Source organism: Cynocephalus volans, chromosome 10 (assembly GCF_027409185.1).
Source record: "Cynocephalus volans isolate mCynVol1 chromosome 10, mCynVol1.pri, whole genome shotgun sequence".
Taxonomy (NCBI): Eukaryota; Metazoa; Chordata; class Mammalia; order Dermoptera; family Cynocephalidae; genus Cynocephalus; species Cynocephalus volans.
Genome location: NC_084469.1, coordinates 116,908,314 through 116,930,415, shown reverse-complemented (window position 1 = coordinate 116,930,415; position 22,102 = coordinate 116,908,314). Strand labels below are relative to the sequence as shown.

General features: G+C 39.1%; 1 protein-coding gene across 1 annotated transcript in view; it reads left to right on the top strand.

The window, feature by feature from the left end:
- USP10 (ubiquitin specific peptidase 10) overlaps nt 1-22,102 on the top strand; it is a 73,828-nt gene that overhangs the window by 9,466 nt on the left and 42,260 nt on the right. The window contains exon 2 of the mRNA XM_063112327.1: nt 21,654-21,722. Within this exon, the coding sequence (XP_062968397.1) occupies nt 21,654-21,722 (69 nt within the window). The remainder of the gene's footprint in view (nt 1-21,653; nt 21,723-22,102) is intronic.

Genomic DNA, 22,102 nt, shown 5'->3' with positions numbered 1-22,102 from the left:
GAGCGCGGTGCGGGCGACACCAAGCCAAGGGTTGCGATCCCCTTACCGGTCACAAAAAGACTAAAAAAAAAAAAAAAAAAAAAATACTGATTTATACCATCCTGAGAGTGGTATTATCTGTTCTAGCCCTGAGTGGAACTGTGGAACAGTTGTGGAACGAGCATGAGAAAACTGAAATTTTGTCACTTTGATGATCTGCCAATTTGGGTCTTTAGAATGAGATTTCAGTTTTGTTTGAATTTCATTAAGTATCTGATTAATTAATTCCTTTTCAACAAACATTTATCCAGCACTTGCTTTGTATCGGAGCCTGTGTTGGAGTTTAGAAGTTGCAAAACACTTTTTAAAAAATGTTAAGTACAATTACGTTCTTCAAAGCCATAAGAGGTGCTTCGGCTGGTGACTCTGTGCTCCACGTCTTGAAATAGGACCCTGGTGGACAGCATGGCAGCAGCACAGACTCTACCACAGCTCATTGTGAGTGTGACCAGCTGATGTCCCAGGGAGTTGGAACCACCTTCCTAATTCATCCAGAAGCCTAGTTGTCAACATTTCTGAGGATGTGTGCAACAGCGTTAAGCCAGTTTGCCGTCAGGAATTCTTCCTCCTTTTTTTGTTGCTGGTTATGAACTTGTCAGCTAAGGAAATTCTTGTCTCCCGTTTTACACAAACTGGTGCTAAAATTATTAGTCTTGGTTTCATCTTGCTTCTTTTGTAACTCTTGGCTTTTCCATTTCACAAAAACTTGTTAAGTGCCAAGAGCATACACTTTCTTTTTCATCTCTGCCTAGAGTTCTAGTCAGTGAAAAAGAGCTAGCCTGTTTTGTTTTTTTTAAAATCTTAGAAAGCGTTTTCAGCTGGAAGCTTGGGGAATATGAGTTGAATTTCACACACAGTGACACTGTAGCACTACCCTAGCAATGACTAGTTTTGGACACAGTTACCAGAGCTGTGTTTGGAAAGAGTTTCCCACTTATGTCCCGTGGCATGTGTTAGCCAAACCTGTTTCTTCTTTTTAAGGAGAACAGAACTTAACATCACAGTTATGTTTCTTTGCCATTGCTTCTTTTTGGATGGAAACATAGATTTGAGTTAGCCATATTAATTAGTTGATCACTTTTCTATGAAGAAGGAAACAGATCTCACGAATTCAATGTGCTCGGCAGACTTTGAGAGTCCTGTGGACTTTGATTCTGCAGATGCCGTGTCTTTCTTCTGGGAGGTAGTCAGCCATTTACAGAGGCTTGTGTGGACCCTGTGCTGAGAACAGAGGAAGGAAGACATGGCCCTGCTTGGCAGAGGCTGTGTTGTGTGCAAAGGTGAACCCCACAGAGATGAGCTGGGAGTGATCAGTGGCCTGACTGATCTGGTCAGGGGTCAGGAAGGATTTCTTGAGTCTGGTGTGGTTGGGCTCCTCCAGTGTCCCCCACTGCCTAGCCCTGTAGGCGCTCAAGTGTTTATTCAGTATATGAGTTAATTGACAGAGGAACAAGTTGAAGAAAATAACAAAGAGAACACCTGTTTGTTATTCACTGTTTTAAGGACTCCTTATGGACCACAGGGTGCATAACCATGTGGGACAAATTTGCCTTCTATAAATTTTTTTTTTTTTTTTTGGGCTGGCTGGTATAGGGATATAGCAATATCTTTTTAATAATGAGAGCTGAATAAGAAGAGTTGGCTCCTTCCTGAAGTATTTGGCTTGTTGCGTGAGTGGCCTCTAAACTTTCTTTAAGGTTTTTCAGTGGTCACTTTTACCTCTTGAATTCACGTGACTGACCTGTGTGCATCACATATAAGTTATTTTGTTTTACTCCTTGGGCTGTCTCTTAAACAATTGTAATCCTGAGATCAGAGGTTAGTAAATAAAATGCCTTCCTCAAAATTACCAGCAAGTGCTTGGAGTGAGAGCTCTGTGTACTAAACCTCTTCCATGCCCAGTTAGTGGGCATCATAGTGATCTTTGCTGACCTGGTCAAAGCAAATACAGTTATCCCCCGGATCTGAGAACCATGGAGTAGCAGTCCTTCCCAGTTAGAGAGCCTGATTATGTGTCTATGATGAATGTGGTAAGCAAGCTTTTCATTTGGCCAGCAGCAGTTATTTTTTATTTCCCCCCACCTTTTGTTACCTTAGATATCCCAGCCAAAGTCATCATTCACCCACTATTTATTCATTGAGCTCAGCTATGTGCCAGGTGCTGTGGGTACAAAAATGAAGGAGAGCCCAAGACCCTCTGCTTATAGACACGCTCCTCCCCTTCGTCCACGCAGCTTGCTCCTTGGCTTTCAGCAAGTCTCTGCACCCATGCCATGTTCTGAGATGCCTGCTTTAAAATTGCACCCTCTTTTATACTCAGCACCTTCTTGCCTTGCTTTCTCTCCAAAGCATTTACCACCTTCTAATACCCTATATATCTAATATCCTAACATAGTTATTTAGTTCGTTTTCTGTCTCCTCCTAATGTAAGTTCAGAGAGGGCAGGGATTTTTGTTTTGTTCACTGCTGCGTCCCCAGGGCCTGGAACATGATAAGTGCTCAATAAATATTTATTGATGAATAAATTAATGAAAGATCTACTGCAGTTGATATATATGGAAGTCCACAGTCAAGTGTGGGAAAGAGGCTAGATAAATTGACTGTTCAAATCTACAGTGAGAAATGCTGTCACAGGAGAATCCCAAGGGAGAATATCTTCACTCAGAAAGTTTGTTAGGAAAATAGTTCAAAGATAAGCCTCTGGAACCAAGTTCTACAGTGTGAGAAGTTATACAGGCCAGTGGAGGTTCGAGAGAAGGGCACCCAAGGCAGAGAGACCCTGTGTGCACAGCGTGTGGAAGTGCAGGTGGGCATGGAGCATTGAGAGGACTGCAGTGTTGGGGGTGGGGGAAGTGGCGGAGGAGTTTGGGAAGTGGACAGGAGGCTGCGTCTGCTAGAGCCTTTTAGCTTGAAAGGTCCTGGGAGCCTTGAGAGGCTTTTCCTGGGGACCGGAATAGTCAGATTGACAGTTGAGAGAAAGCACTGTGGTGGCCACATGTAGTTTGGAGGGTGAGGGGTGAGCACAGGGGCCAGAGGACCGGGTAGACTCTTGCAGAGATCCATTGAGAAGTGTGGAAGGCCTGACCTCAGGAGTGCGGGTGCCGAGAGGAGGGTGAGGGCTTTAGGGTGGCCAGTGGGAGTGGGGTGCATAGAGAGATAGACAGCTTTATTATTGTGTTTGTGATCATGCGTTTTCCTTTTTAACAAAGTGGGATTATACTGCTATTTCCTAAAGTGTTTTTTCCCCACTTCTTGTATTGTGACTATGTTTCCATTGACTATTTTTCTTCACTATTGTTATTAAGGACTGCAGAGTATTCACAAGTTATATTTTATGCTTACTAGAAACAATGATGTTTGGCATTTTTTGGATCCATTTTTTAGTTGTCTCTGTGAATTATCTTATTTCCCAGAGCTAAGTAAAGTGCATCACTGTAAACTGAAAGATGAATATCTTTAATTCATTGATTATTTTAGGGGTGGAGAGGTATGTTTTCGTAAGTGATATTAAGAAAAATAATTAGTGGATATTTAAAACATGAAGTTTTTATGTTTTTGGATTTTAAAACTATACTAATACGATCAAAAACAAGTTCTATATATGAAATGTTTGAAAAATATTGGGAAAGATCTGTTTCTAAAATGTTTGTCAATAAGCTGGCTTGTGTTTGGTGAAGGCCAGCTATTTTAGCTACTGCTGTGGATATTCAGGAAGGTAACCAAAGCATTCTCACCCTTGTGTAGGTGGTAGGTAACTAAGGCATAAGAAATAATTGGGGCACATTATGAGATGTGTAATTAAGTACTGAATGTGCACATGGTAAGTTCTGTTGTAGTAAGTCAGAGAATGAAGATGGATAATGAGCTAGGCTTGAGAAGGAATAGGGTTTGGGCAAATGGAGAGGAAAGAGGGAGGGCATTCTAGGGAGGCAGACAGAATGAGTAGGGCTAGATTTCAGATTAACCTGTTGTTTTTGCTTTTTGAGTGATCTTTATATGAATTCTCTGATTGCTGCCGCTGAACTATGCTTTTTCTCACTGCGTTACCCCATTCCGGTGTTAGGATGCTTCCCCCCAGCCACCCCCCCCCCCACCAAAAAAAAAGTAAAGAAAGCCCAGCTTTCTAACTGGCTTACACCACAAACTAGAGATTTATTGGCTCATGTAACTAGAAATTCCAGAGATAGGTCAGGCTTCAAAGTTGGTTTGATTCAGCCAATTGTTGATGTCTTTGAGGACCTGGTTTCTTTTCATCTTTTCATTTCTGTGTGTTATCATTTCAGTGTTATCCTAAAGCTATCTTTGCCCCAAATGGCAGAATGGCCATAGCAGCTGCAGGCTTGGTGTTCGTGCATGACCTCTGTCACAGCACCCAGAACAAGAGAGTGAGTGTTGTCCCAGAATTCTGTGCAGTGGACTGAGCTTCATGTGCTTTGGGTCACCCCTGAACCAGGAGCTGTGGCTAGGAGGATGAGATGCCAGATGGGGATCCCCTCTGGCTTGGGTGTGGGTGTGTGTTGACCGTCTGAATTGGGTGACCACTATTCAACAGGGGAGGGGAAAGGTGGCTGCCCAGTTCATACAGTCTCACTCAGAACACTGTCTCTCCCCTTCTCCTTTTCCAGGTGTGTTAACTTCTTCCTTCTTCTGGACTCCTTAGACTTAAGACTCTGTCCTTTCTCCTTGGCAAATCATATTGTACTGGTATCTTATTATATCTTATAGTCTTTCTTAAATATTATTGTTGCATAACTGTTCATGTGTCTGTGCCTTGAGATCAGCCCCAGGTTCCAATACTGCCATTTTCTGTTAGTGGGATCTCCGGCAAGGTTGATTTCCCTGAGCCGCAAGCTCTTTTCATCTTCATCATTCAGTCAGTGGATATTTATTAGATTCTAAGTATTGTGCTTAAGTGAACGAGGTCCAGAACTGAAGGATACAAGGAGATCATGATTCATTTATAGAGACATGTAGGTGAGTGAGAATTATAATGAGATGTGAACAATGCTTTGACAGAAATAGGGTTTGGAAACACTTTCTGAGGAGGTGATTCCTATGTTGAGCCTTGAAGGACAAGTAGGAGTTTGTCAGAGAAGAGGGGGAAGATGGAGCTGCCTGCATGAAGGTTTAAAAGCAGAATAGTGAGTAAATGTAGAATAACTGGGGTCTTAGGTGCACAAGGAGATGAGGCTAGATGGGTAGGCAGGGACAGCTCATTACACTAAGCTAAAGAGTTACGATTCCATCTCTGTATACTTTGTAATTAGGAATGACCATATATTCTGGTTTATACCCATTGTCAAAGCATTATTAATAATAGTGATCCTTTCACTGTGAAATGTGCCTCTGGCTTGGATGATAAATGGTCACCCAACTTAAAACAGGAGTTCAGATCCATAGGGATAGTTAGTCTGATAACAGTATATAGGATAATATGCTTACCTTACAGTAGGACCCTGGGATTACATGAGAGACAGCATAGCAGTGCTTCTCAAACTTTAAAAGTCAGTTAAGAGTCAGCTGCTAATATGCACGTTTGGATTCAGTAGGTCTGGGGTGGATCCTGAGAGCTGCGTAATATCCCAGGTATGCCTATGCTGCTGGCCTGGTGACTACACTTTGAGTAACAGGTAGTATAGAACTTTGGGAGCTTCAGATGTTCTGTATGGTTTCTAAAATCATATGTAAAAATGTGTGTGTGTGTATTCTTCAGGGAGTAAACCTAATTCCCTTACATCAGTTTCTCAAGGGGCTCTGCTACCACCCAGAAAAGATTAAGGATCACTGACTTTTAGAAATAATGTGGAGATAGTGAAATATGTGTATTAAATACCTTTCATATGTGTATTAAATACCTCTAAGTCCAGTATGCACTAGATACCTGTTCTCTTCCTCCCCCCACCACAGTTCTTTGAAATTAGGAAATGTTGCTTAAGCACTTGAAATATCTCTTTATGCCATTGGTGCTCAATAAATACCTAGTTTGGTAACAAACTGTTTTAGGACCGTTAGCCATTCTGTCAGCATTTGAGAGTCTTAGGTGCTAAGCATTTTCCTAGCTAGGAAGTATGAGTCTACCATCTAATCTTGGTTATTTCAGATATCCAGCTATGGATGGGGTAATTAGGGCTTGTGGTAGATAGTAACTGTAGGATTGAAGAGGAGATGAATCAGTTTTTTTTTTTTTTTTTTTTTTAAGTAATCTTACTGAGTTATATGTTCAGAAAGGTCCTTCTCTTGACTTTGATTCATTGAGATTCTGTTCTCTGGTTCTCAATTATATGTGATTTAAGTATGGTTTAATTAATTATAATCATTTTAATTCATTCAGTTGCTATTGTTCTTGCCAAATACACTTTTCTGAACATTTTGATATTTTGTTGAGATCATCTCAGAAATTTGGGATTTGTGATCATCTTAGGGTATTTGGAATGGAAATGGTATATATTTCAAGATATTTTCAAAGTTTCTCACTTCAGAGATTGGAAGAACAGTGAAGTGTGCCATTGACATAAGTGTAGAAGCTGGTTTTGAAAAAAATAATGGACCTTTTGAATTCAAGGTAAAACTAGGACATAAAAGTGGGAGTGTCATGGTTTGTCAGCCTCGAAAATGGAACTGGAAATGTAATTGAGCAATCTAAGTTGAAGATGTGAATTTGGATTTCTTTCTTTTTTTTTCTGCAGCTGGTGGGTACGGGGATTGAACCCTGGACCTTGGTGTTATCAGCACCATGCTCTAACAAACTGAGCTAACTGGCCAGCCCTTTTTAAAACAATTTTTTAAATTAAAAAATTTTTTTGGTGGTTGGCTATTAGAATTTGGATCTTATCAACATAGTTGAAGCTGTGAGCGTAGATGATCTACTTAGGAGGGAATATCTAGAGGTCAGCCCAGAAGGGAGGGAGAGTGTAAGAGACAGAATCAGGTCTTATAGAGTTGTAAAAGGCACTAAAGGAAAGAGTGTTATGAAGTGTGTATGTGAGAGAAATCTTGTTGTTAATGCTTTGGAGAGACTGACTAGCTGGAGAAAGACAAATGATCTTGGAAGGTTATTTTCAAGAAAGTGGAGTGTCAGAGGTGAAAGATTTCAATAAATTAAAAGAGCAAGTAAGAAATGAGTTCAGTTACAAAAGAAGTGACTTGTGTGGAAGACATTTCTAAAAAGTTGCATGGAGTTTAATTTTTCTATGAAGTTATTTCTAGTTTAGTTGCATTATAGTTTTTCTTCTGATTGACATTTAGCTGCTTTTTTTTTTTTTTTTTTTTGCCTTTGTTGTTAGTGATCAGTAAACTCTTTTTTTTTTTTGTCTTTTTTGTGACTGGCACTCAGCCAGTGAATGCACCGGCCAGTCCTATATAGGATCCGAACCTGCGGCGGGAGTGTCGCTGCGCTCCCAGCGCTGCACTCTCCCGAGTATGCCACGGGCTCGGCCCTCAGTAAACTCTTAAAAGCACTAAGAGTTCCCATTTTAAAGGCATCTGTTCTTGATGTTCACCAACTTATAAAGTGAATAATCGTCTCAAATCATTTGATAATTTATTTTTTTAGGTGGGGGGACATAACTAAATGGAAAAGTAGCTGTGCTCACCCTCCTGTTTTCTGCTTGGTTTCTCCCACTCTCTTAACTAACTGCCTGTAGTAATAGAACCTTTTCTTGGACTGTGAGAATGGCCCTACACAGTGATTCTGAACCCTGACTGCAAGTCAGGATCATGCAGGAAGTGTTTAAAATGCTGAATGAGACCTGGGCTCTGCCCCACACCACTGAAGTCAGAATTTTTGCAAGGTGTGGCTGAGGATGATGATTTTAAAATATAACTGGGGCTGAAAACCATTGTCTTAGGCTTTTGTCCTGTGCAGCCGATCTCGGAGAGCAGCACCAGGAGTTGGTTTTCTGCTTCTGTATGGAAAATGGAGTGTTGTGAGCTGGTTAGGTGGAAACCATCTCTTCCAGATGCTCAAGTTCCAAGCTCCACATATTTACCATAAGGCTTTCTGAAGCCTCGAGTTACATTTTTCTAACAAAAGTTTTTAAATTATAACAATGAATTTCAATACATAATTAAAGAATGGAGTGTAAACTATTTTAATTTTGGCTGATAAACTATACTTCCATAATTAAAATCTTTGGAGGACATGTTTCAGCAGATCACTAGGTGAAAGTTAAATTGAGATTGTAAACAGTGGACTGTTTCCTAAGGGGGCTTGGTCAGACTCTTTAGCTATCACTGTGCCTTTTCGCATTCCTTTATTTTCGGTAGATAGTAATTTTGCAACTTTGTACTTCTTCAACCAGTCCTTCTAAGTAACTTTGGTTTTCATTAACAACCAAAGCAGCTCATTAAGGGGGAGATTCTGTCCTTCTTCTTTAAAAGTGGCAGAAGAGGATTAGTATATGTACCAGTTAAAATAAGTACTGCTTATTAGACAGCTCTAGATTTTCCAGGGTATTTAAGGAAACTGATGGCAATGACCAGCAAATTAGAAGAAAATCATTTGTGTAGTCAGACTTCTTTTTTCATGGATGTCATTGAAAATGAAACTCTGGTTTAGTGGTGTACTTTCCTTCCTTGGCAGGTAGTATTCAGTAGCTGAGCTTTTGTTGGTTTGGTACCAGCATATTTCATTAAGTGAAAAATCCTGTAGAACAGATGACACAACTTTCTGTCCATGTAGCACTCTGTTTAATGAAATACTGTAGTTTTGCTTCGGTGATTTTGATAATAATTGTCTTAGTGTGTAGTGTGAATTTTGAGTACATGATCAGAGGATCTTGACAGTAACAAAGGTTGAGCCAAGCAGGAATAATCCGAGGTGACTGAGTGATGATAGGACAGAATCTTAAAGATGGGTAGGACACTGATACAAGGAAAGCAGACAATGGAATAAAAATATGTTCAATATTTTAGGTGTTGTTATGTAGCACTAGTAAGAGTCTGTGGACCAAGGAGCGTGAAATCTTTCAAAATTTCCAATGTGTAGATGCTTACAGATGCAGAGTACCTACTTAAAAATTCTACTTTTGTAAGTGAAAGATTAAAATTGTGGCCTTTGGTCTTCTTTGAAAGCTGTTTTGCAGGACTGACAGCTGCCTCATCCTCCTTATATAGATTGTGCATCAATTTTTTAAAAACATCAACCTTATTGAGGTATAATTTAATAAAATAAATGTACGCATTTTGTTTGCAGTTTGATTTTTCACAAACGTGTACACCAAGGTAACCACCACTATAATCAAGATATAGAATCTTTCCATTGTCCAAAAAGTTCCCTCATGCCCCTTTGCCATGAATACCCACTCCCATCCAGGCAACTCATGATCTGCTTCTGTCACTATAGGCTGTTTGCCTTTTCTTACTGACACAGAATTATACAGAATGTACTCTTCCATGTGGCTTCTTTTCCTTGGCATAACATTTTTGAGATTCGTTTGTGCTGTGCAGAAGGGTTCCTTCCTTTTCAGTGCTGAGAAGTGTTCTCTTGTATGGATATATCACAATTTGTATGTCTTTTCTCTTTAAAAAGATGACCAGTAAGGGGATCTTAACCCTTGACTTGGTGTTGTCAGCACCATGCTCTCCAAAGTGAGCCAAATGGCCATCCCTGTATAGGGATCCAAACCCTTGGCCTTGGTGTTATCAGCACCACACTCTCCCAAGTGAGCCATGGGCCGGCCCTTCTTTTCACTTCTTGATGGACATTTGTGTTGTTACCAGCATTTTGATGATTATGAATGAAGCTGCTATCTACGTTCATGTAAAAGTCTTTGTGTGGACGTAGGTTTTCATTTCTTGTGCTTAAAATATCTAGAAATGCATTTGTTTGTCATATGGTAAGTATATATCTTATTTTATAAGAAATTTCCAGGCCTTTCCAAAGCAGCTTTGCTGTTTTACATCTATACCAGCAGCACTTGAGAAGTTCCACTTCTGCACCTTCACCAACCCTTGGTATTATAAGTCTTCTTAATTTTATTGTGCATCAATTTAAGAGGAAAGAATTCCTTGTCCACAGGAACAGAAGTCCCTGTCTATGACAGAAGAGTAAATCTGAGTGCGATTAGGTAGTTCTTAGTGAAGTAAGTCCAAAAAGACAGTTTACTCAAAGAGAAGGGGGCTAAGAATGACTAGGTGAGTGCCCTGTTCTTCACACTAGACACAGGTGACCTTCTTTAGTGGTCAAGGGTGGTGGGGTTGGGGAATGAAAATGGAATTTTGAAGGATGGACCTGCCCTGGTACTTTATGATTGCATCCATGATTTGTTTTGCCCCTTTTTTCCTTGTAAATTTAAGATTTTAGAAAATTGATTTTTGTTTAGCTTGGGTGATTGGTCACATGGTGCCTTGGGTTGAATGTTCTCCCCCAAAACTTAAGTCCCACTGTAACTGTTGAGGGTGGAAATCCAATTATGGTGATTGAAAGGTGGGGCCTTGAAGAGGTGATTAGGTTGTTGGACTGTGCCATAGTGAATGGGTTGCTAATGGTGGTCCTGGGCATGGCTCTGAGGGATTTAAAAGGAGGTCACATGAAGAACTCTCTCCCTGCTCTGCCATTTTCATTTGAGATCCCTGGATCACTGTTGCCACCACCAAGATCCTCACCAGGTGTATTCCCTGGACTTTGGACTTCCCAGTCTCTGAAACTGTAAGCAATAAATTTTGTTTTCTTTATGAATCACCCAGTTCCAGGTATTAGGTTATAAGCAACAGAAACTGACTAATGCAGAAAATTGTTACCAGGAGTGGGATGTTGCTTATAACAAATACTTGAAAATGTGGAAACAGCTTTGGAACTGGGTATTGAGGAGAGGTTGGAAGAATTTGAAGGAACAGGCTAGAAAAAGCCTATATGCTGATGAAAGTTTAGAAGACAAGAAAACCGGGGAAGTTTGGAATGTTTTAGAGACTGGTTAAATGGTGGTGAGCAGAATGCTAATAGAAATACGGACAATAAAGGCCCTTGTGCAAAGATCTCAGATGTAAATGAGAAGGGACTTATTGGAAACTGGGGCAAAGATCATCCTTGCTATGAACTGGCAAGGAACTCGGCTGCATTCTATTCATGCCCCCAAATTTTATGGAGTGCAAAACTTAAAGGTACTGACCCAGAATATTTGATGGAGGAAATTTCTAAGCAGCAAAGCATTCAGGAAGCTGCATGGCTACTTGTAGCAGCCTATGCCGAGTTATGGTGGGAAAAGCATGAGGTAAAGCCAGAATGTATAATTCAAAGGGAAGCAGAGTATACACATTTGGAAAATTTGCAGCCTGGCCATGTGGTAGAGAAGCAGAGAGTAGGAGAAAAATCCAGTGGTGCAGCAGAGGGACTGGTTGCTAAAGATACTAGCATGGCCATGAGGCAGCCAGGTGTTAAAAGCCAAGACAATGGGAGAAAGGCCCTGAAGGCTTTTCAGAGATCTTGGAGGCTGGTCTTCCATTACAGGCCCAGAGACCTAAGGAGACAGAATAGTCCTGGGACACAGGCCCAAGGCATCCTCCACTGGCTCACTGCCCAGGACCACCTTGGGAAGCTACTTCTAACACCAGCATCCTGGCTGCTTTGGCTGTTCCAGCTGTGGCTGAATTGGCCCCAGGTGTAGCTGGACCTGCAGCTTTGGAAAATACAAGCCAGAAGCCTTGGCAGTATCCATGTGGTGTTAAGTTTGCGGGCTCACAGAGTGTAAGAGCTGTGAAGGCTTGGGAGCCTCCACCCTGATTTCAGAGGATGTATGGAAAAGCTTGGGGCCCCAGGAAGAGATCTGTCACAGGAGCGGAATCCCTGCATAGAATCTTCACTGGAGTGATGCCAAGAGGAAATGTGGGGTTGGAGTTGCAGCAGGAAAACTCCACCAAGAAAGGCCATGCCTAAGGGAGCTGTGAGAGTGGAGCCGCCATGGAAACCCCAGAATTGTGGAGCTACCGGTGTGCAGTGCCAGCCTGTGAGAGCTGAAGCATCACCTGAGACCAGGCAAACCATGGAACTGGAGCTGCCTGAGGACTTTGAGACTCAATCCCCACACCAGTGTGCAGAGGAAGTTGAATATGGAGTCAAGGTACATGACTTATTAGCTTTGAGATTTAATGCTTGCCCTGCTGAGTTTCTGACTTATTTGGGACCTGTTACATCTTACTTTTGGCCTATTTCTCCCTTTTTGAGTGGGAGTATGTACTCTGTGATTGTCTCACCATTGTATCTTGGAAGTAGATAAGTTGTTTTGATTTCACATATGTGACTTTAAACTTTAGACTTTTGAGTTGAAACAAGGTAAGACTTTGGGAATGAAATGAGTGTATTTGTATGTGAAAAGACATGAGTTTTGGGGGGCCAGGGGTGGAAAGCCTTGGGTTGAATGTTCCCCCAAAACTTAATCCCCACTGTAACTGCTGAGGTTGGGAAATCCTATTATGGTAATTGAAAGGTGGGGCCTTGAAGAGGTGACTAGATTGTAGGACCGTGCCATAGTGAATGGATTGATAATGGTGGTCATGGGCATGGCTCTGAGTGCTTTAAAAGGAGAGCACACTAGGAACTATCTCTCTCTCCTCTGCCATTTTCTGCCATGTGGGCCCCTGAGTCACTGTCGCCACCACCAAGACCCTCACCAGATATATTCCCTGGACTTTGGACTTCCCAGCCTTCAAAACTGTAAGCAATAAATTTTGCTTTCTTTATAAATCACCCAGTTGCAGATATTTTGTTGTAAGCAACAGAAATGGGCTAATACACATGGTAATTGTGAATGATTTTTCTCTAGGTCAAAGTAGATATTTCCTTAAAGTTTTCTGTAAAGCTTAATTCATTTATCTTAATTATGTTTAAATGTTATTTCTTGATTATATTTAAAGATTATATTTTAGAATGAAAAATGTGTTCCTGGCTAGAACATCTCTGGTGATAATAAAGACAAGAGAATAAAAACCAGTCAGAGTGGTCAAATTAAAATTTTGTCAGTCCACTGACATCTGGGAAATTAAAACTATTGCTGTGAAGCATGGAGAAGTTACTCCTTATCCCTAGAACTTTTTGTGTAGGCATTTTCTTTTCATCTTCCTCTTCCTGAATTCATTTGTTCAACAAAACTATTTTGAGCACCTGCTATATGTCAGTACTGTGTTAACTGCTGGCTATACAAAGATAGCCAGCAGTTCGTGCACTTTTTAAAAAATCAACTTTATGGAGGCGTAATATACATGCAGTGAATTTCACCCATTTAAAGTATATGGTTCAATGAATTTTAACAAATGTATACATTTGTGTAATTGCCTACACAGTCAAGATACCATTTTCGTCTCTCCCCAGAGTTTTCCTTGTGCCCCCTTTCAGCCTCTTCTCTTGTTCATCCTTGGCCCCAACAAAGAACTGCTTCTGTTAGTTTTCTTTTTGTTAGTTTTCTTTTTACTGGTTTTCTGCCCGTCCTCCCTCCCTACCTCTCTTCAGATTGGCCCAAGGTGACTGTAATGGATATAAAAATAGGTAGAGTCTTGAACTTCTGCTAGGGCTATCCCAGATAATGTTTATTGAATTCACTTCCTAGTTTATCAGCTCTGTACCATATGATAAAAACTTTGTATATCAAGGTATCGTATAATGAGGGTATATGTATTATCTTGCTATTTAGTACTAGTTTAGAAGAAAGCAAGTTAAAATTTGACTGCCATTGTTTAATGTTGCTCTAATACAGACACAGGGCTAGAAAGTTGGTAAAAGTGGATTTCTGTTGAGTGAAGCATATTTTCTAATTTGGAGATGCAGTCTGTGGAAACGAATTTTAGTCCAGAATCTCTATATGAAAGCACTTAATATACAGCCAACCTATTAAAAACCATACTTTGAAATGTGAGATTACTCTTTGATAGGGCTTTAATGGTCAAAATAAATGACACAAACACAAAAGTGGACACTAAATTGCAGTACGTTGACTTTTGAATCCCAAGAGAGATGCTGTCTGTGGCTTTGTACCAATTTGTCCACTTTGTTCCTTTCTTCTGTGCCCAGGAAAGTACAGCAAAATTCTGCTGCAGCCTGACAGTGGGGCAACAAGACTTCCTCTGCCTCCCTCTTTCCTTTGCCTGCTTTTCCCATTTGTAACACTTACTGCAACTTGTATTTCTCTCTCACTGTGACAGCACTGTAAATATCATGATGTCCTGAATCCCCCACCCACGTGCATCGTATTCAAGGTTTTAACGTTCACAATCTAGTAATCTAGCACAGTCCAGTGTGGGTAGTTGGTGCTCAGTAAGTTTGATAAATTCAACAAAATTCCTGCTGTGTGTTGACTGTTGAACAGTGTCATCTCCAGATGTCCCCAAAACTACCCCCACCACTTTCTAAAGTTGAAACACACAAAACTATTCAGTAGATGTCAGTTAGCATCCATCATGTTACTGAGCTCTGACTAATGAAGCTTAGGAAATTAAAAATTTTCCTCTTGGGCCGACCCCGTGGCGCACTCGGGAGAGTGCGGCACTGGGAGCGCAGCAGCGTTCCAGCTGCGGGTTCGGATCCTATATAGGGATGGCCGGTGCGCTCACTGGGCAGCCGGTCACAAAAACGACAAAAAAAAAAAAAATTTTTCCTCTTGATGCAAGTACTGACTTGTGTTTTTGTTGTTGTTGTTTACTTATTTTATTGATATAATCGTGTACCATGGGATTCACCCATTTAAATAAGTATGCATTTCAGTGGTTTTTAGTATATTCATACATCTGTAAAGCTATCATGACAGTCAATTTTAGAACATTTCATCATCCTGAAAAGAAATGACATGAGCGTCCATTGGCAATTGCTCTCCCATTTCCCTCTTACCCGAGTCCCTGGCAACCACGATTTACTTTCTGTCTGTATAGATTTGCCTATTCTGGACATTCCATATGAATGGAACATACAATTTATGACCTTTTGTGTCTGGCTTCTTTCACGTATCAGAATGTTTTCAAGATTCATCCATGTGGTAGCATGTATTAGCCTGATGACATTTCCAAACCCATGTTTCTTAATCCTTTTTAGATCCAGGAGATCCTTTTGGAGCTGTGAAGAACTTTGGAGGTTGTATAGTCCAGCATACCCTCATTTTATAGATGAAATTAAAGGCTTTTATTATTTGAAACAGTCCCCTTAATGTTCTCACATCTCCCAAATTCAACCTAATTTGGATCAGGAAATGAGAGAGGAGAAAATCTTGTACTTCTCAGCATCTTGCATATTGGCTGTGACATGGTTATGCCATTTGACCCTGTGAGGCTTGGCTTTGTGAGACTGTTCCTGGAGCTTGGGTGATAGTTGTCCAACTGCCTTGGAAACTGTGAAGTACTGTACAAATGCAGCAAAATATTTATTGATTACTTACCTTAGAGGCTGATCTCCTATTTCCATCAGTCTGTTTGAAAGCAGAGAATATTAATTTGGGGGCAACCTACATATTTACGTTTCTAGAGAGATGAAGCTTTTGGTAGGAGTTTGGACTCAGAATGCTGTGCTCTGGCGCCCCCTAGTGTCGTGCTGTAGCAGTAGTCCTCGATTTCTCCTGTCTTCTGCAGAAGGTGGTGCTTCCTGTGGCTCCTTTAGAGCTGTAGAAAGGGATGGCAGGTGGTACAAGTGAATGATAAACATTGTTCTTTCTTCTCACCTTTCTTGGACTGAGATTGAGGAGTTTATATTTATTTCTGAGGAAAATGTCTTTGTTTTTCCTTTAGCATGAACACTGGTATTTCCATTTTTGCCACTCCCCTTCCCCAGGGTTTATAAACCTAGGCCCTCTAAAGGCTGTGGTAGCCTCCAGTCTCCTTCAGCAGATAAAACGAAGAGCGGCTAAGTAAGGAGGCTGTGCTTCAGTGAGGTGTCTTTTGTTTCCATCCTAGCTGTGTTGTAGGCTTGCCCCCCTTTTCCTGATGCATTTCTTGTGTATATTTTTTCATGTCCTCTTTAGAAAGGATCAGAAAACAAGCATGTGAACAGTGGAAGTTTTGAAAGCTTGGGATGGGGGCCAGGTAGGATATGAGGGGAAGGTCAGCTTTGTTCCTAGTGGTAGTGGGGAATAGCTATTCCACCTCACAGTCTTATTTCTCCTTAAAGGGGAATGTAGATGCCTAAAGGCCATGAGGAATGCTCTCCCTGATCATAGGCATTTCTGCACTGCCCCCCACCCCAGCCCCCCACACGTCAGGACGTGGAAAAGGGAGCATTTGATGTTGCTTTTTTGTTCCTCCTCTTGACTGCAATATTCATCTAACTCTGGTGGGGGTTGCTTAAAACCTTGGGGACTTCCCAGCACTTGCCTTTTAGTGTTTGATATAGCTAGTAGAAGAGTCAAGCTGTTAACGGCACTATAAACATTTCTGTAATGCATATGGCTTACAGCCTTTGGGTACCTGCTGTTAGTTTGGAAATACAAGAGAGAATGAACTTGTTCCTACTTGAGTCTCTCGTGCTAATAACTTAATTGTCCTATATCTTATCTCACTCTTTTAGTAGGACAAAACTAATACATATATGGTCACTGGCATTTTTTTCTTTACTAGATCATAAGTCCTGTGAAGTCAGGCACAGAATTTTTTTAAATCTTTATTTTACCCAAAACCAATAATTTTCCCCCTCGTTTAACAGACTTTAACATATATTTATGAGGTTACATCAAAAAATTCATTGAAAAATAGAATTAAAAGATAATACAAATCTTTCTATAAAAGATACTTTTTGAGGTATCCTTGTATTAATCCCCCAGAGGAAGGAAAATATTTCACACTCATAAGGAGAGGGGTAAAGATTTTCCTCAAACAAGCATTTTCAGTGTTAGCTTTTTGTTTTTTCCTCTCAAATCTCTATTTGGAAATAATTTTAAACTTTAAACAGTTGCAAAAAGAAAAACAGTACTAAGAATCCCCAGATACTCCTGTACCCCAGTTTATCTGTTATTGAGATTTAACTCCATTTGCTCAATCATTTTTGTATGCTTGAATTCTCTCTCTACACAGACACGTAGATAAACACAGACACAAATTCACAGAGGCACATAGATGCAGACATGTATGTGTACACGCACATCCAGACACACTTTTTTTCCCCTTGAACTCTTTGAGATTTGAGGGTAAATTACGTATACCATGGCCCTTTATTCCTAAATACTTGAATATGTATTTCCTAAGCATAGGGATGTTCTCTTACACGGCCACAGTAATACAGTTATCACTTTTATAAATTTACACTTTTTTCTAGCCTTCTGTCCATATTTTAATTTTGTCGATTGACCTTATAATGTCCTTTATAGCATTTTATCCTTCAGTACAGGATGATCCAGTGTAGGGTCAGGTATTGCATTTAGTTGTCATGCCTCTTTAGCTTTCTGTAATCTGGAAATTTTCTACAGCTTTTCATTGACATTGACTTTTTGGAAGAGCACAGTCCGCCCACACCCCCCTCATCCCCCCACTTCCCCGCCTTCTTTGGCAACATTCCTCATTTTGCCAGACTTCTAAAATTATTTATTTATTTATTTATATTTCTCTGGTGGCTGGCCAGTAAGGAGATCTGAATCCTTGACCTTGGTGTTACCAGCACCATGCTCTAACCAGTAGGCCCAGCCCTTAAAATAATTTTTGATTGAAAATTAAGAAGGCTTTTGGAGAAGGAAATGGTGAAACCTGAACATTTTAATAGCAATTGGCTGTCCTGAATTTCTGTGATAAACTCTTTAGTGTCACAAAACATGCCTTGCTTCAGCTTTTAGTCAGATAGCATTTTTAGTTAAATAATTGCGACGAAAATGGCAGGGTGGTAATAATTTATGTCCACTCATTGGGATTTGCTGTTGAATAAATATTTGGCCTTTTCTTTGCTTTTCTAATTTTATCAGTATACCAAAAAATTACCTTTTTTCTTCCCAGTAGATTTAAGTTATATTTTAATTTATAAGCAACACCTCTGTTTGCCTTTATGGACCAGTGTTGGCAATAAGTGCTTCTTCATAGTACTACTTCCTGTAATCATTTTTGAATGATACATATGATTTTGTTAAGCACTGAAATGATGTAATAGCCTCTATGTTTATATGGGTTACTTTATTGTATCATTCCAAATGAATTTTTGAATAGTTACCATACAAGCATTACTTACTTTACCTAGAAGGAAATATTTATCATTTTTTAAATGTGCACTACAGTTACAGCAAATTTCTTTTATTCTTAAGAGTCCCCTTGCTTGCGATTTCAGTGACTTGACTTTTCCAGGCATTTGAGAACAAACTCCCCAAAGATGAGGCATTCTTTTCTATGCAGTTACTGTGTTACATCACAGTTCCTTTCCGTGTATAAGTAATATGTGTACAGACACATAGGAAGAAGATACATGTAGTTTATCTGCCATGAGCATATGGGGGATACTCATTCTATAATAAATAGAAATTCTAACCAGCGCCTTACAGAGATGCTCACAACCCTCTATACTGGCTTCTTAGCAGTTCCCTTTGTTATCTCAATTGCAGGGTTGAAATGACTGGTTTTTAATACCAGTGAAGTGTAACTGCTCACTTTCAGAAACTCATGCATTTTAAAGATCGAAAATAGGTCTGGGTATGGCAGGAGGATGTGATTCGTGAGAAATTTGATGGAGTTGTTTATTGATACATGTGAGCCAGTGTTAAGGAAATTAAGTTGGAGTTCAAAACAGCTCTGGCTAGTTCTTTGTCAAGTATGAAATGATATTTTTGTGTTGCATAGTTTGTTGTTAGTTGTTTATTGTGTCTTTTTGTATTAAATGTTATCAAGTCCTAATCTGTTGTCAATGAGATCTTGGAACTACCATGTGTCTATGTAGAATGGGTATATTTGAAGAGTTGTAAAGTGATTTCTGTTGTTTACATTGACTTTTTATAATTAACTTATTGAATAAATAAGGTATTTATGTGTTTTAATATTAAAAACTCTGAAAAGCTACACACTAAGAACTACTCTCCCATCCAGTCCACCTCCACTTTTTTCCCTGTTGCCCCATGTAGGTAAATGGCTACATCCCTTCTTGTTTATCTTTTCAATATCTCTTGGTGCAAACACAGATAACATATTTTAAGAAAACACAGATATATATTTTTATCAAATATATATAAGCTCAAATATATATTTTGTTCTCCCTTTTTTTTTTTTACACAAAGAATGTTTTCTTCATATAACAGCCTCTTGAAGATCTCTCCCTATCTGTACATAAAGCTCTTCCTCATTTTTTTCCCCAGTGAATTTTGTAATCAGATTTGAAGGTGCGTATCTGTGGAAAGATTATTGACATGAGGCTATAATAAAAGCATACCTAAAATCTATAGCAAACTTTTTCAAATAATATTTTAAAAATAAAGTAAGTAAAAATAATAAAATTGAAAATAATAGGAGAAAAAATGTTTCACTGGTACCTTTGTAAGTATTCCAACTATTGACCATGAGGTTGCTTGCAGCTGACTAGTGGTGAAGTGACTTGGTGTCTGCAGTTTAAACAGGAAGGCCTGTGTGTATTAGTAGCCTGGGATCATGTTTCCTTCTCCCCTTCCTCTTTACAGTCAGGATTTTAATTATTTGGAATTTTTATTTCTCTGGATGAACTAGATCTGTCTTTTTATAAGACTTTAGGGAGTATATGGACTTGAATAAGAAAGTGTTCTCAGAAGTGTGATTTAAATGAACATTTCATGTTTATTTTCAGTTTCTCAGGAAGAAAACCTGCCTAAAGACAATACCTAGTAATTCTGTAGAACATTCCAATTCTCATCCTTTTATATCTTCCCCACATTCTGAATTAAAATAGAGTCCTTTCTTATGAATAAGATAAACTGGATGTCTTTTGATACAGCACTGTTATTATTGATATTAAATGAAATAACATGATTCTAGTTTAGTAATTCTCGGTATTTCCATTAAACTTCACAACTACAGTATCAACATTTTCTTGGATTTTACTTTCATTATTCTTGTATCTCTTGAATTCATTTTCTGGAATTCTTAAGCAGCACCATCCTACCCCCCCCCCCCCCAAAAAAAAAAAACAAGAAAAGGGTGTGTGGGTGTCAGAGAAGGATATCCTTTTTTTGGTACTTGAGTAATCTAACTATAGAATAGAATTCTATAGAAAAAAAATATTCTAGAATTCTGGGAACAAATACTTTTTTCTTGGAACATTCAGAACATCTCCCCATTGCTTTATAGCGGTGTTGGTTCTGCTGTTCAGACCTTCTGCTGAGTTTTTAAATTTAGTAATTTAAGTTTAGTAGTCAAATTTTCATGAACTCTTTTTCTCTGATAGCTCCTTTTTTGTGCCTTATTTTTTCTGCTTCCTTTTTACCTAAAGATACTTTTCCCTTCCATTGCTTGGTATATGCCTAAGTGAAATTGATATAAGCTTTTTCCTCATTGGAGTTGCTACAAAGGTCTAACTTCACAATGAAAGAAGGTCGAACTTCACAATGAAAGAATTTCAGAAGATCATTTCGAGACTGCTTATTTTTGCTGTTGCTGCCAGTGCACAATTTCTTTGTGGACAACTCATATGTATATATATTATGCGAAGACATTTTTCTTTTCAGTGTGTATTTACAATCTTGGTTGAAATTGCCGAAGAGCCATCCAGAAGTGTTTTCCCCTGTACATTCTTAACAACAGGGTATGAACTTGGTTGCCATTTATTTGCATTTACAGTAAAAATGGGTATTATCCATTTACTTTGACTTTCACATGCTTGTAAATTTCCCTGCAAATTACTAGACTGTAAGCTCCATTAGAACAGAAGAACCACAGTTTATCATTTTATCTTCACTTCTGATTGTTGTGCATGGCATTTAGTAGGTTCTAAAAAATTATTGGTGTAATGGGTGGATGAATGGGTCCCTATTGTAGAAATTCATTCCTACTGATTCTTCTTAATGACTGACTTCTTGAAGCTCCAAGGAGAATATGAATTGGTAGCCACACTTCCCAAACTCATGTTCATGTTGTTTAACCAGTTGTTTTTCCAGAAAGTCACATTCAGAATTCTTTGAAATTGGGGCCCATAAATAGTGCTGTGTCTGTCTGATAGTACTGGTATCTGTGCATCATGCTCAAATGCATTTTTAAAATAAAAAAAATCCATATATATTTTTAAAGATCACTAATCAGGATCATTAGCATTTTTCTGTTTTGGATTTCCCTGTCTTCCCATTTGAATCATGTTTTCTGTTTTTCTTTAGTCAGTTTGGCAGAGAAAACTGAAATTCACATAGTGACATGAGTCAGCAGAGAGGTAAATGGAACAACTGGAAATATCTGTGAACCAAAAAAATTCTCCTGCAAGCAGGACTCCACAAGTTTGGTGTACAAAATTGACTTGTTTCTAAAGAAGCTTTATCAATTTCAGAGTGTTCTTTGACAATTTATAGAAATGTTAAGTAGTGTTTTTATTTTTATTTTTTTGATAATTGGAAAATACTGCACCTAGAAACCTCAGTTTGCAGACCAAATTAAATTTGTTTAATTGAGAAAAGGTTTTGGGGATTCTGGCCCAAATGTTTCATAGGATTGTTACAATATATAACATTTTCCTGAAAGTATATAATTTATATATTTTATGTGATCAGTGACTCTCTTATTTTTTTCAGTATGTTTTTGGAGATTTTAGCCCTGATGAATTCAATCAGTTCTTTGTGACTCCTCGCTCTTCAGTTGAGGTAAGACAAGTGAGTACGTGTGTGGCTATAATGATTATATGTCCACTTTAATTTCTATTTGTTTTTGATAAAGAATTCCAATGTACAGAAAAGTTCAGAGACTAATGAGAAATACTTGAACCCACTAGCTAAATTTGACTGATATTAACGTTTTGCTGTATTTGCTTTAGACTTAAAAAAAATAAAGCATACAGTTGAAGCCTCCCTGCACCCCTCTCAGATCTCTTTCACCTCCCTCCCTAGAAATAATAACCTCCTGAAACTGGTAAGTATTGGTTCCTGGCTGTGGTTTTCACCTTTTACTACATATGTGTGTATCACTACATAGACAGTTGTAGTGTTTTATGTGCTTTAAAATGACACATAAATGGTATACTGTA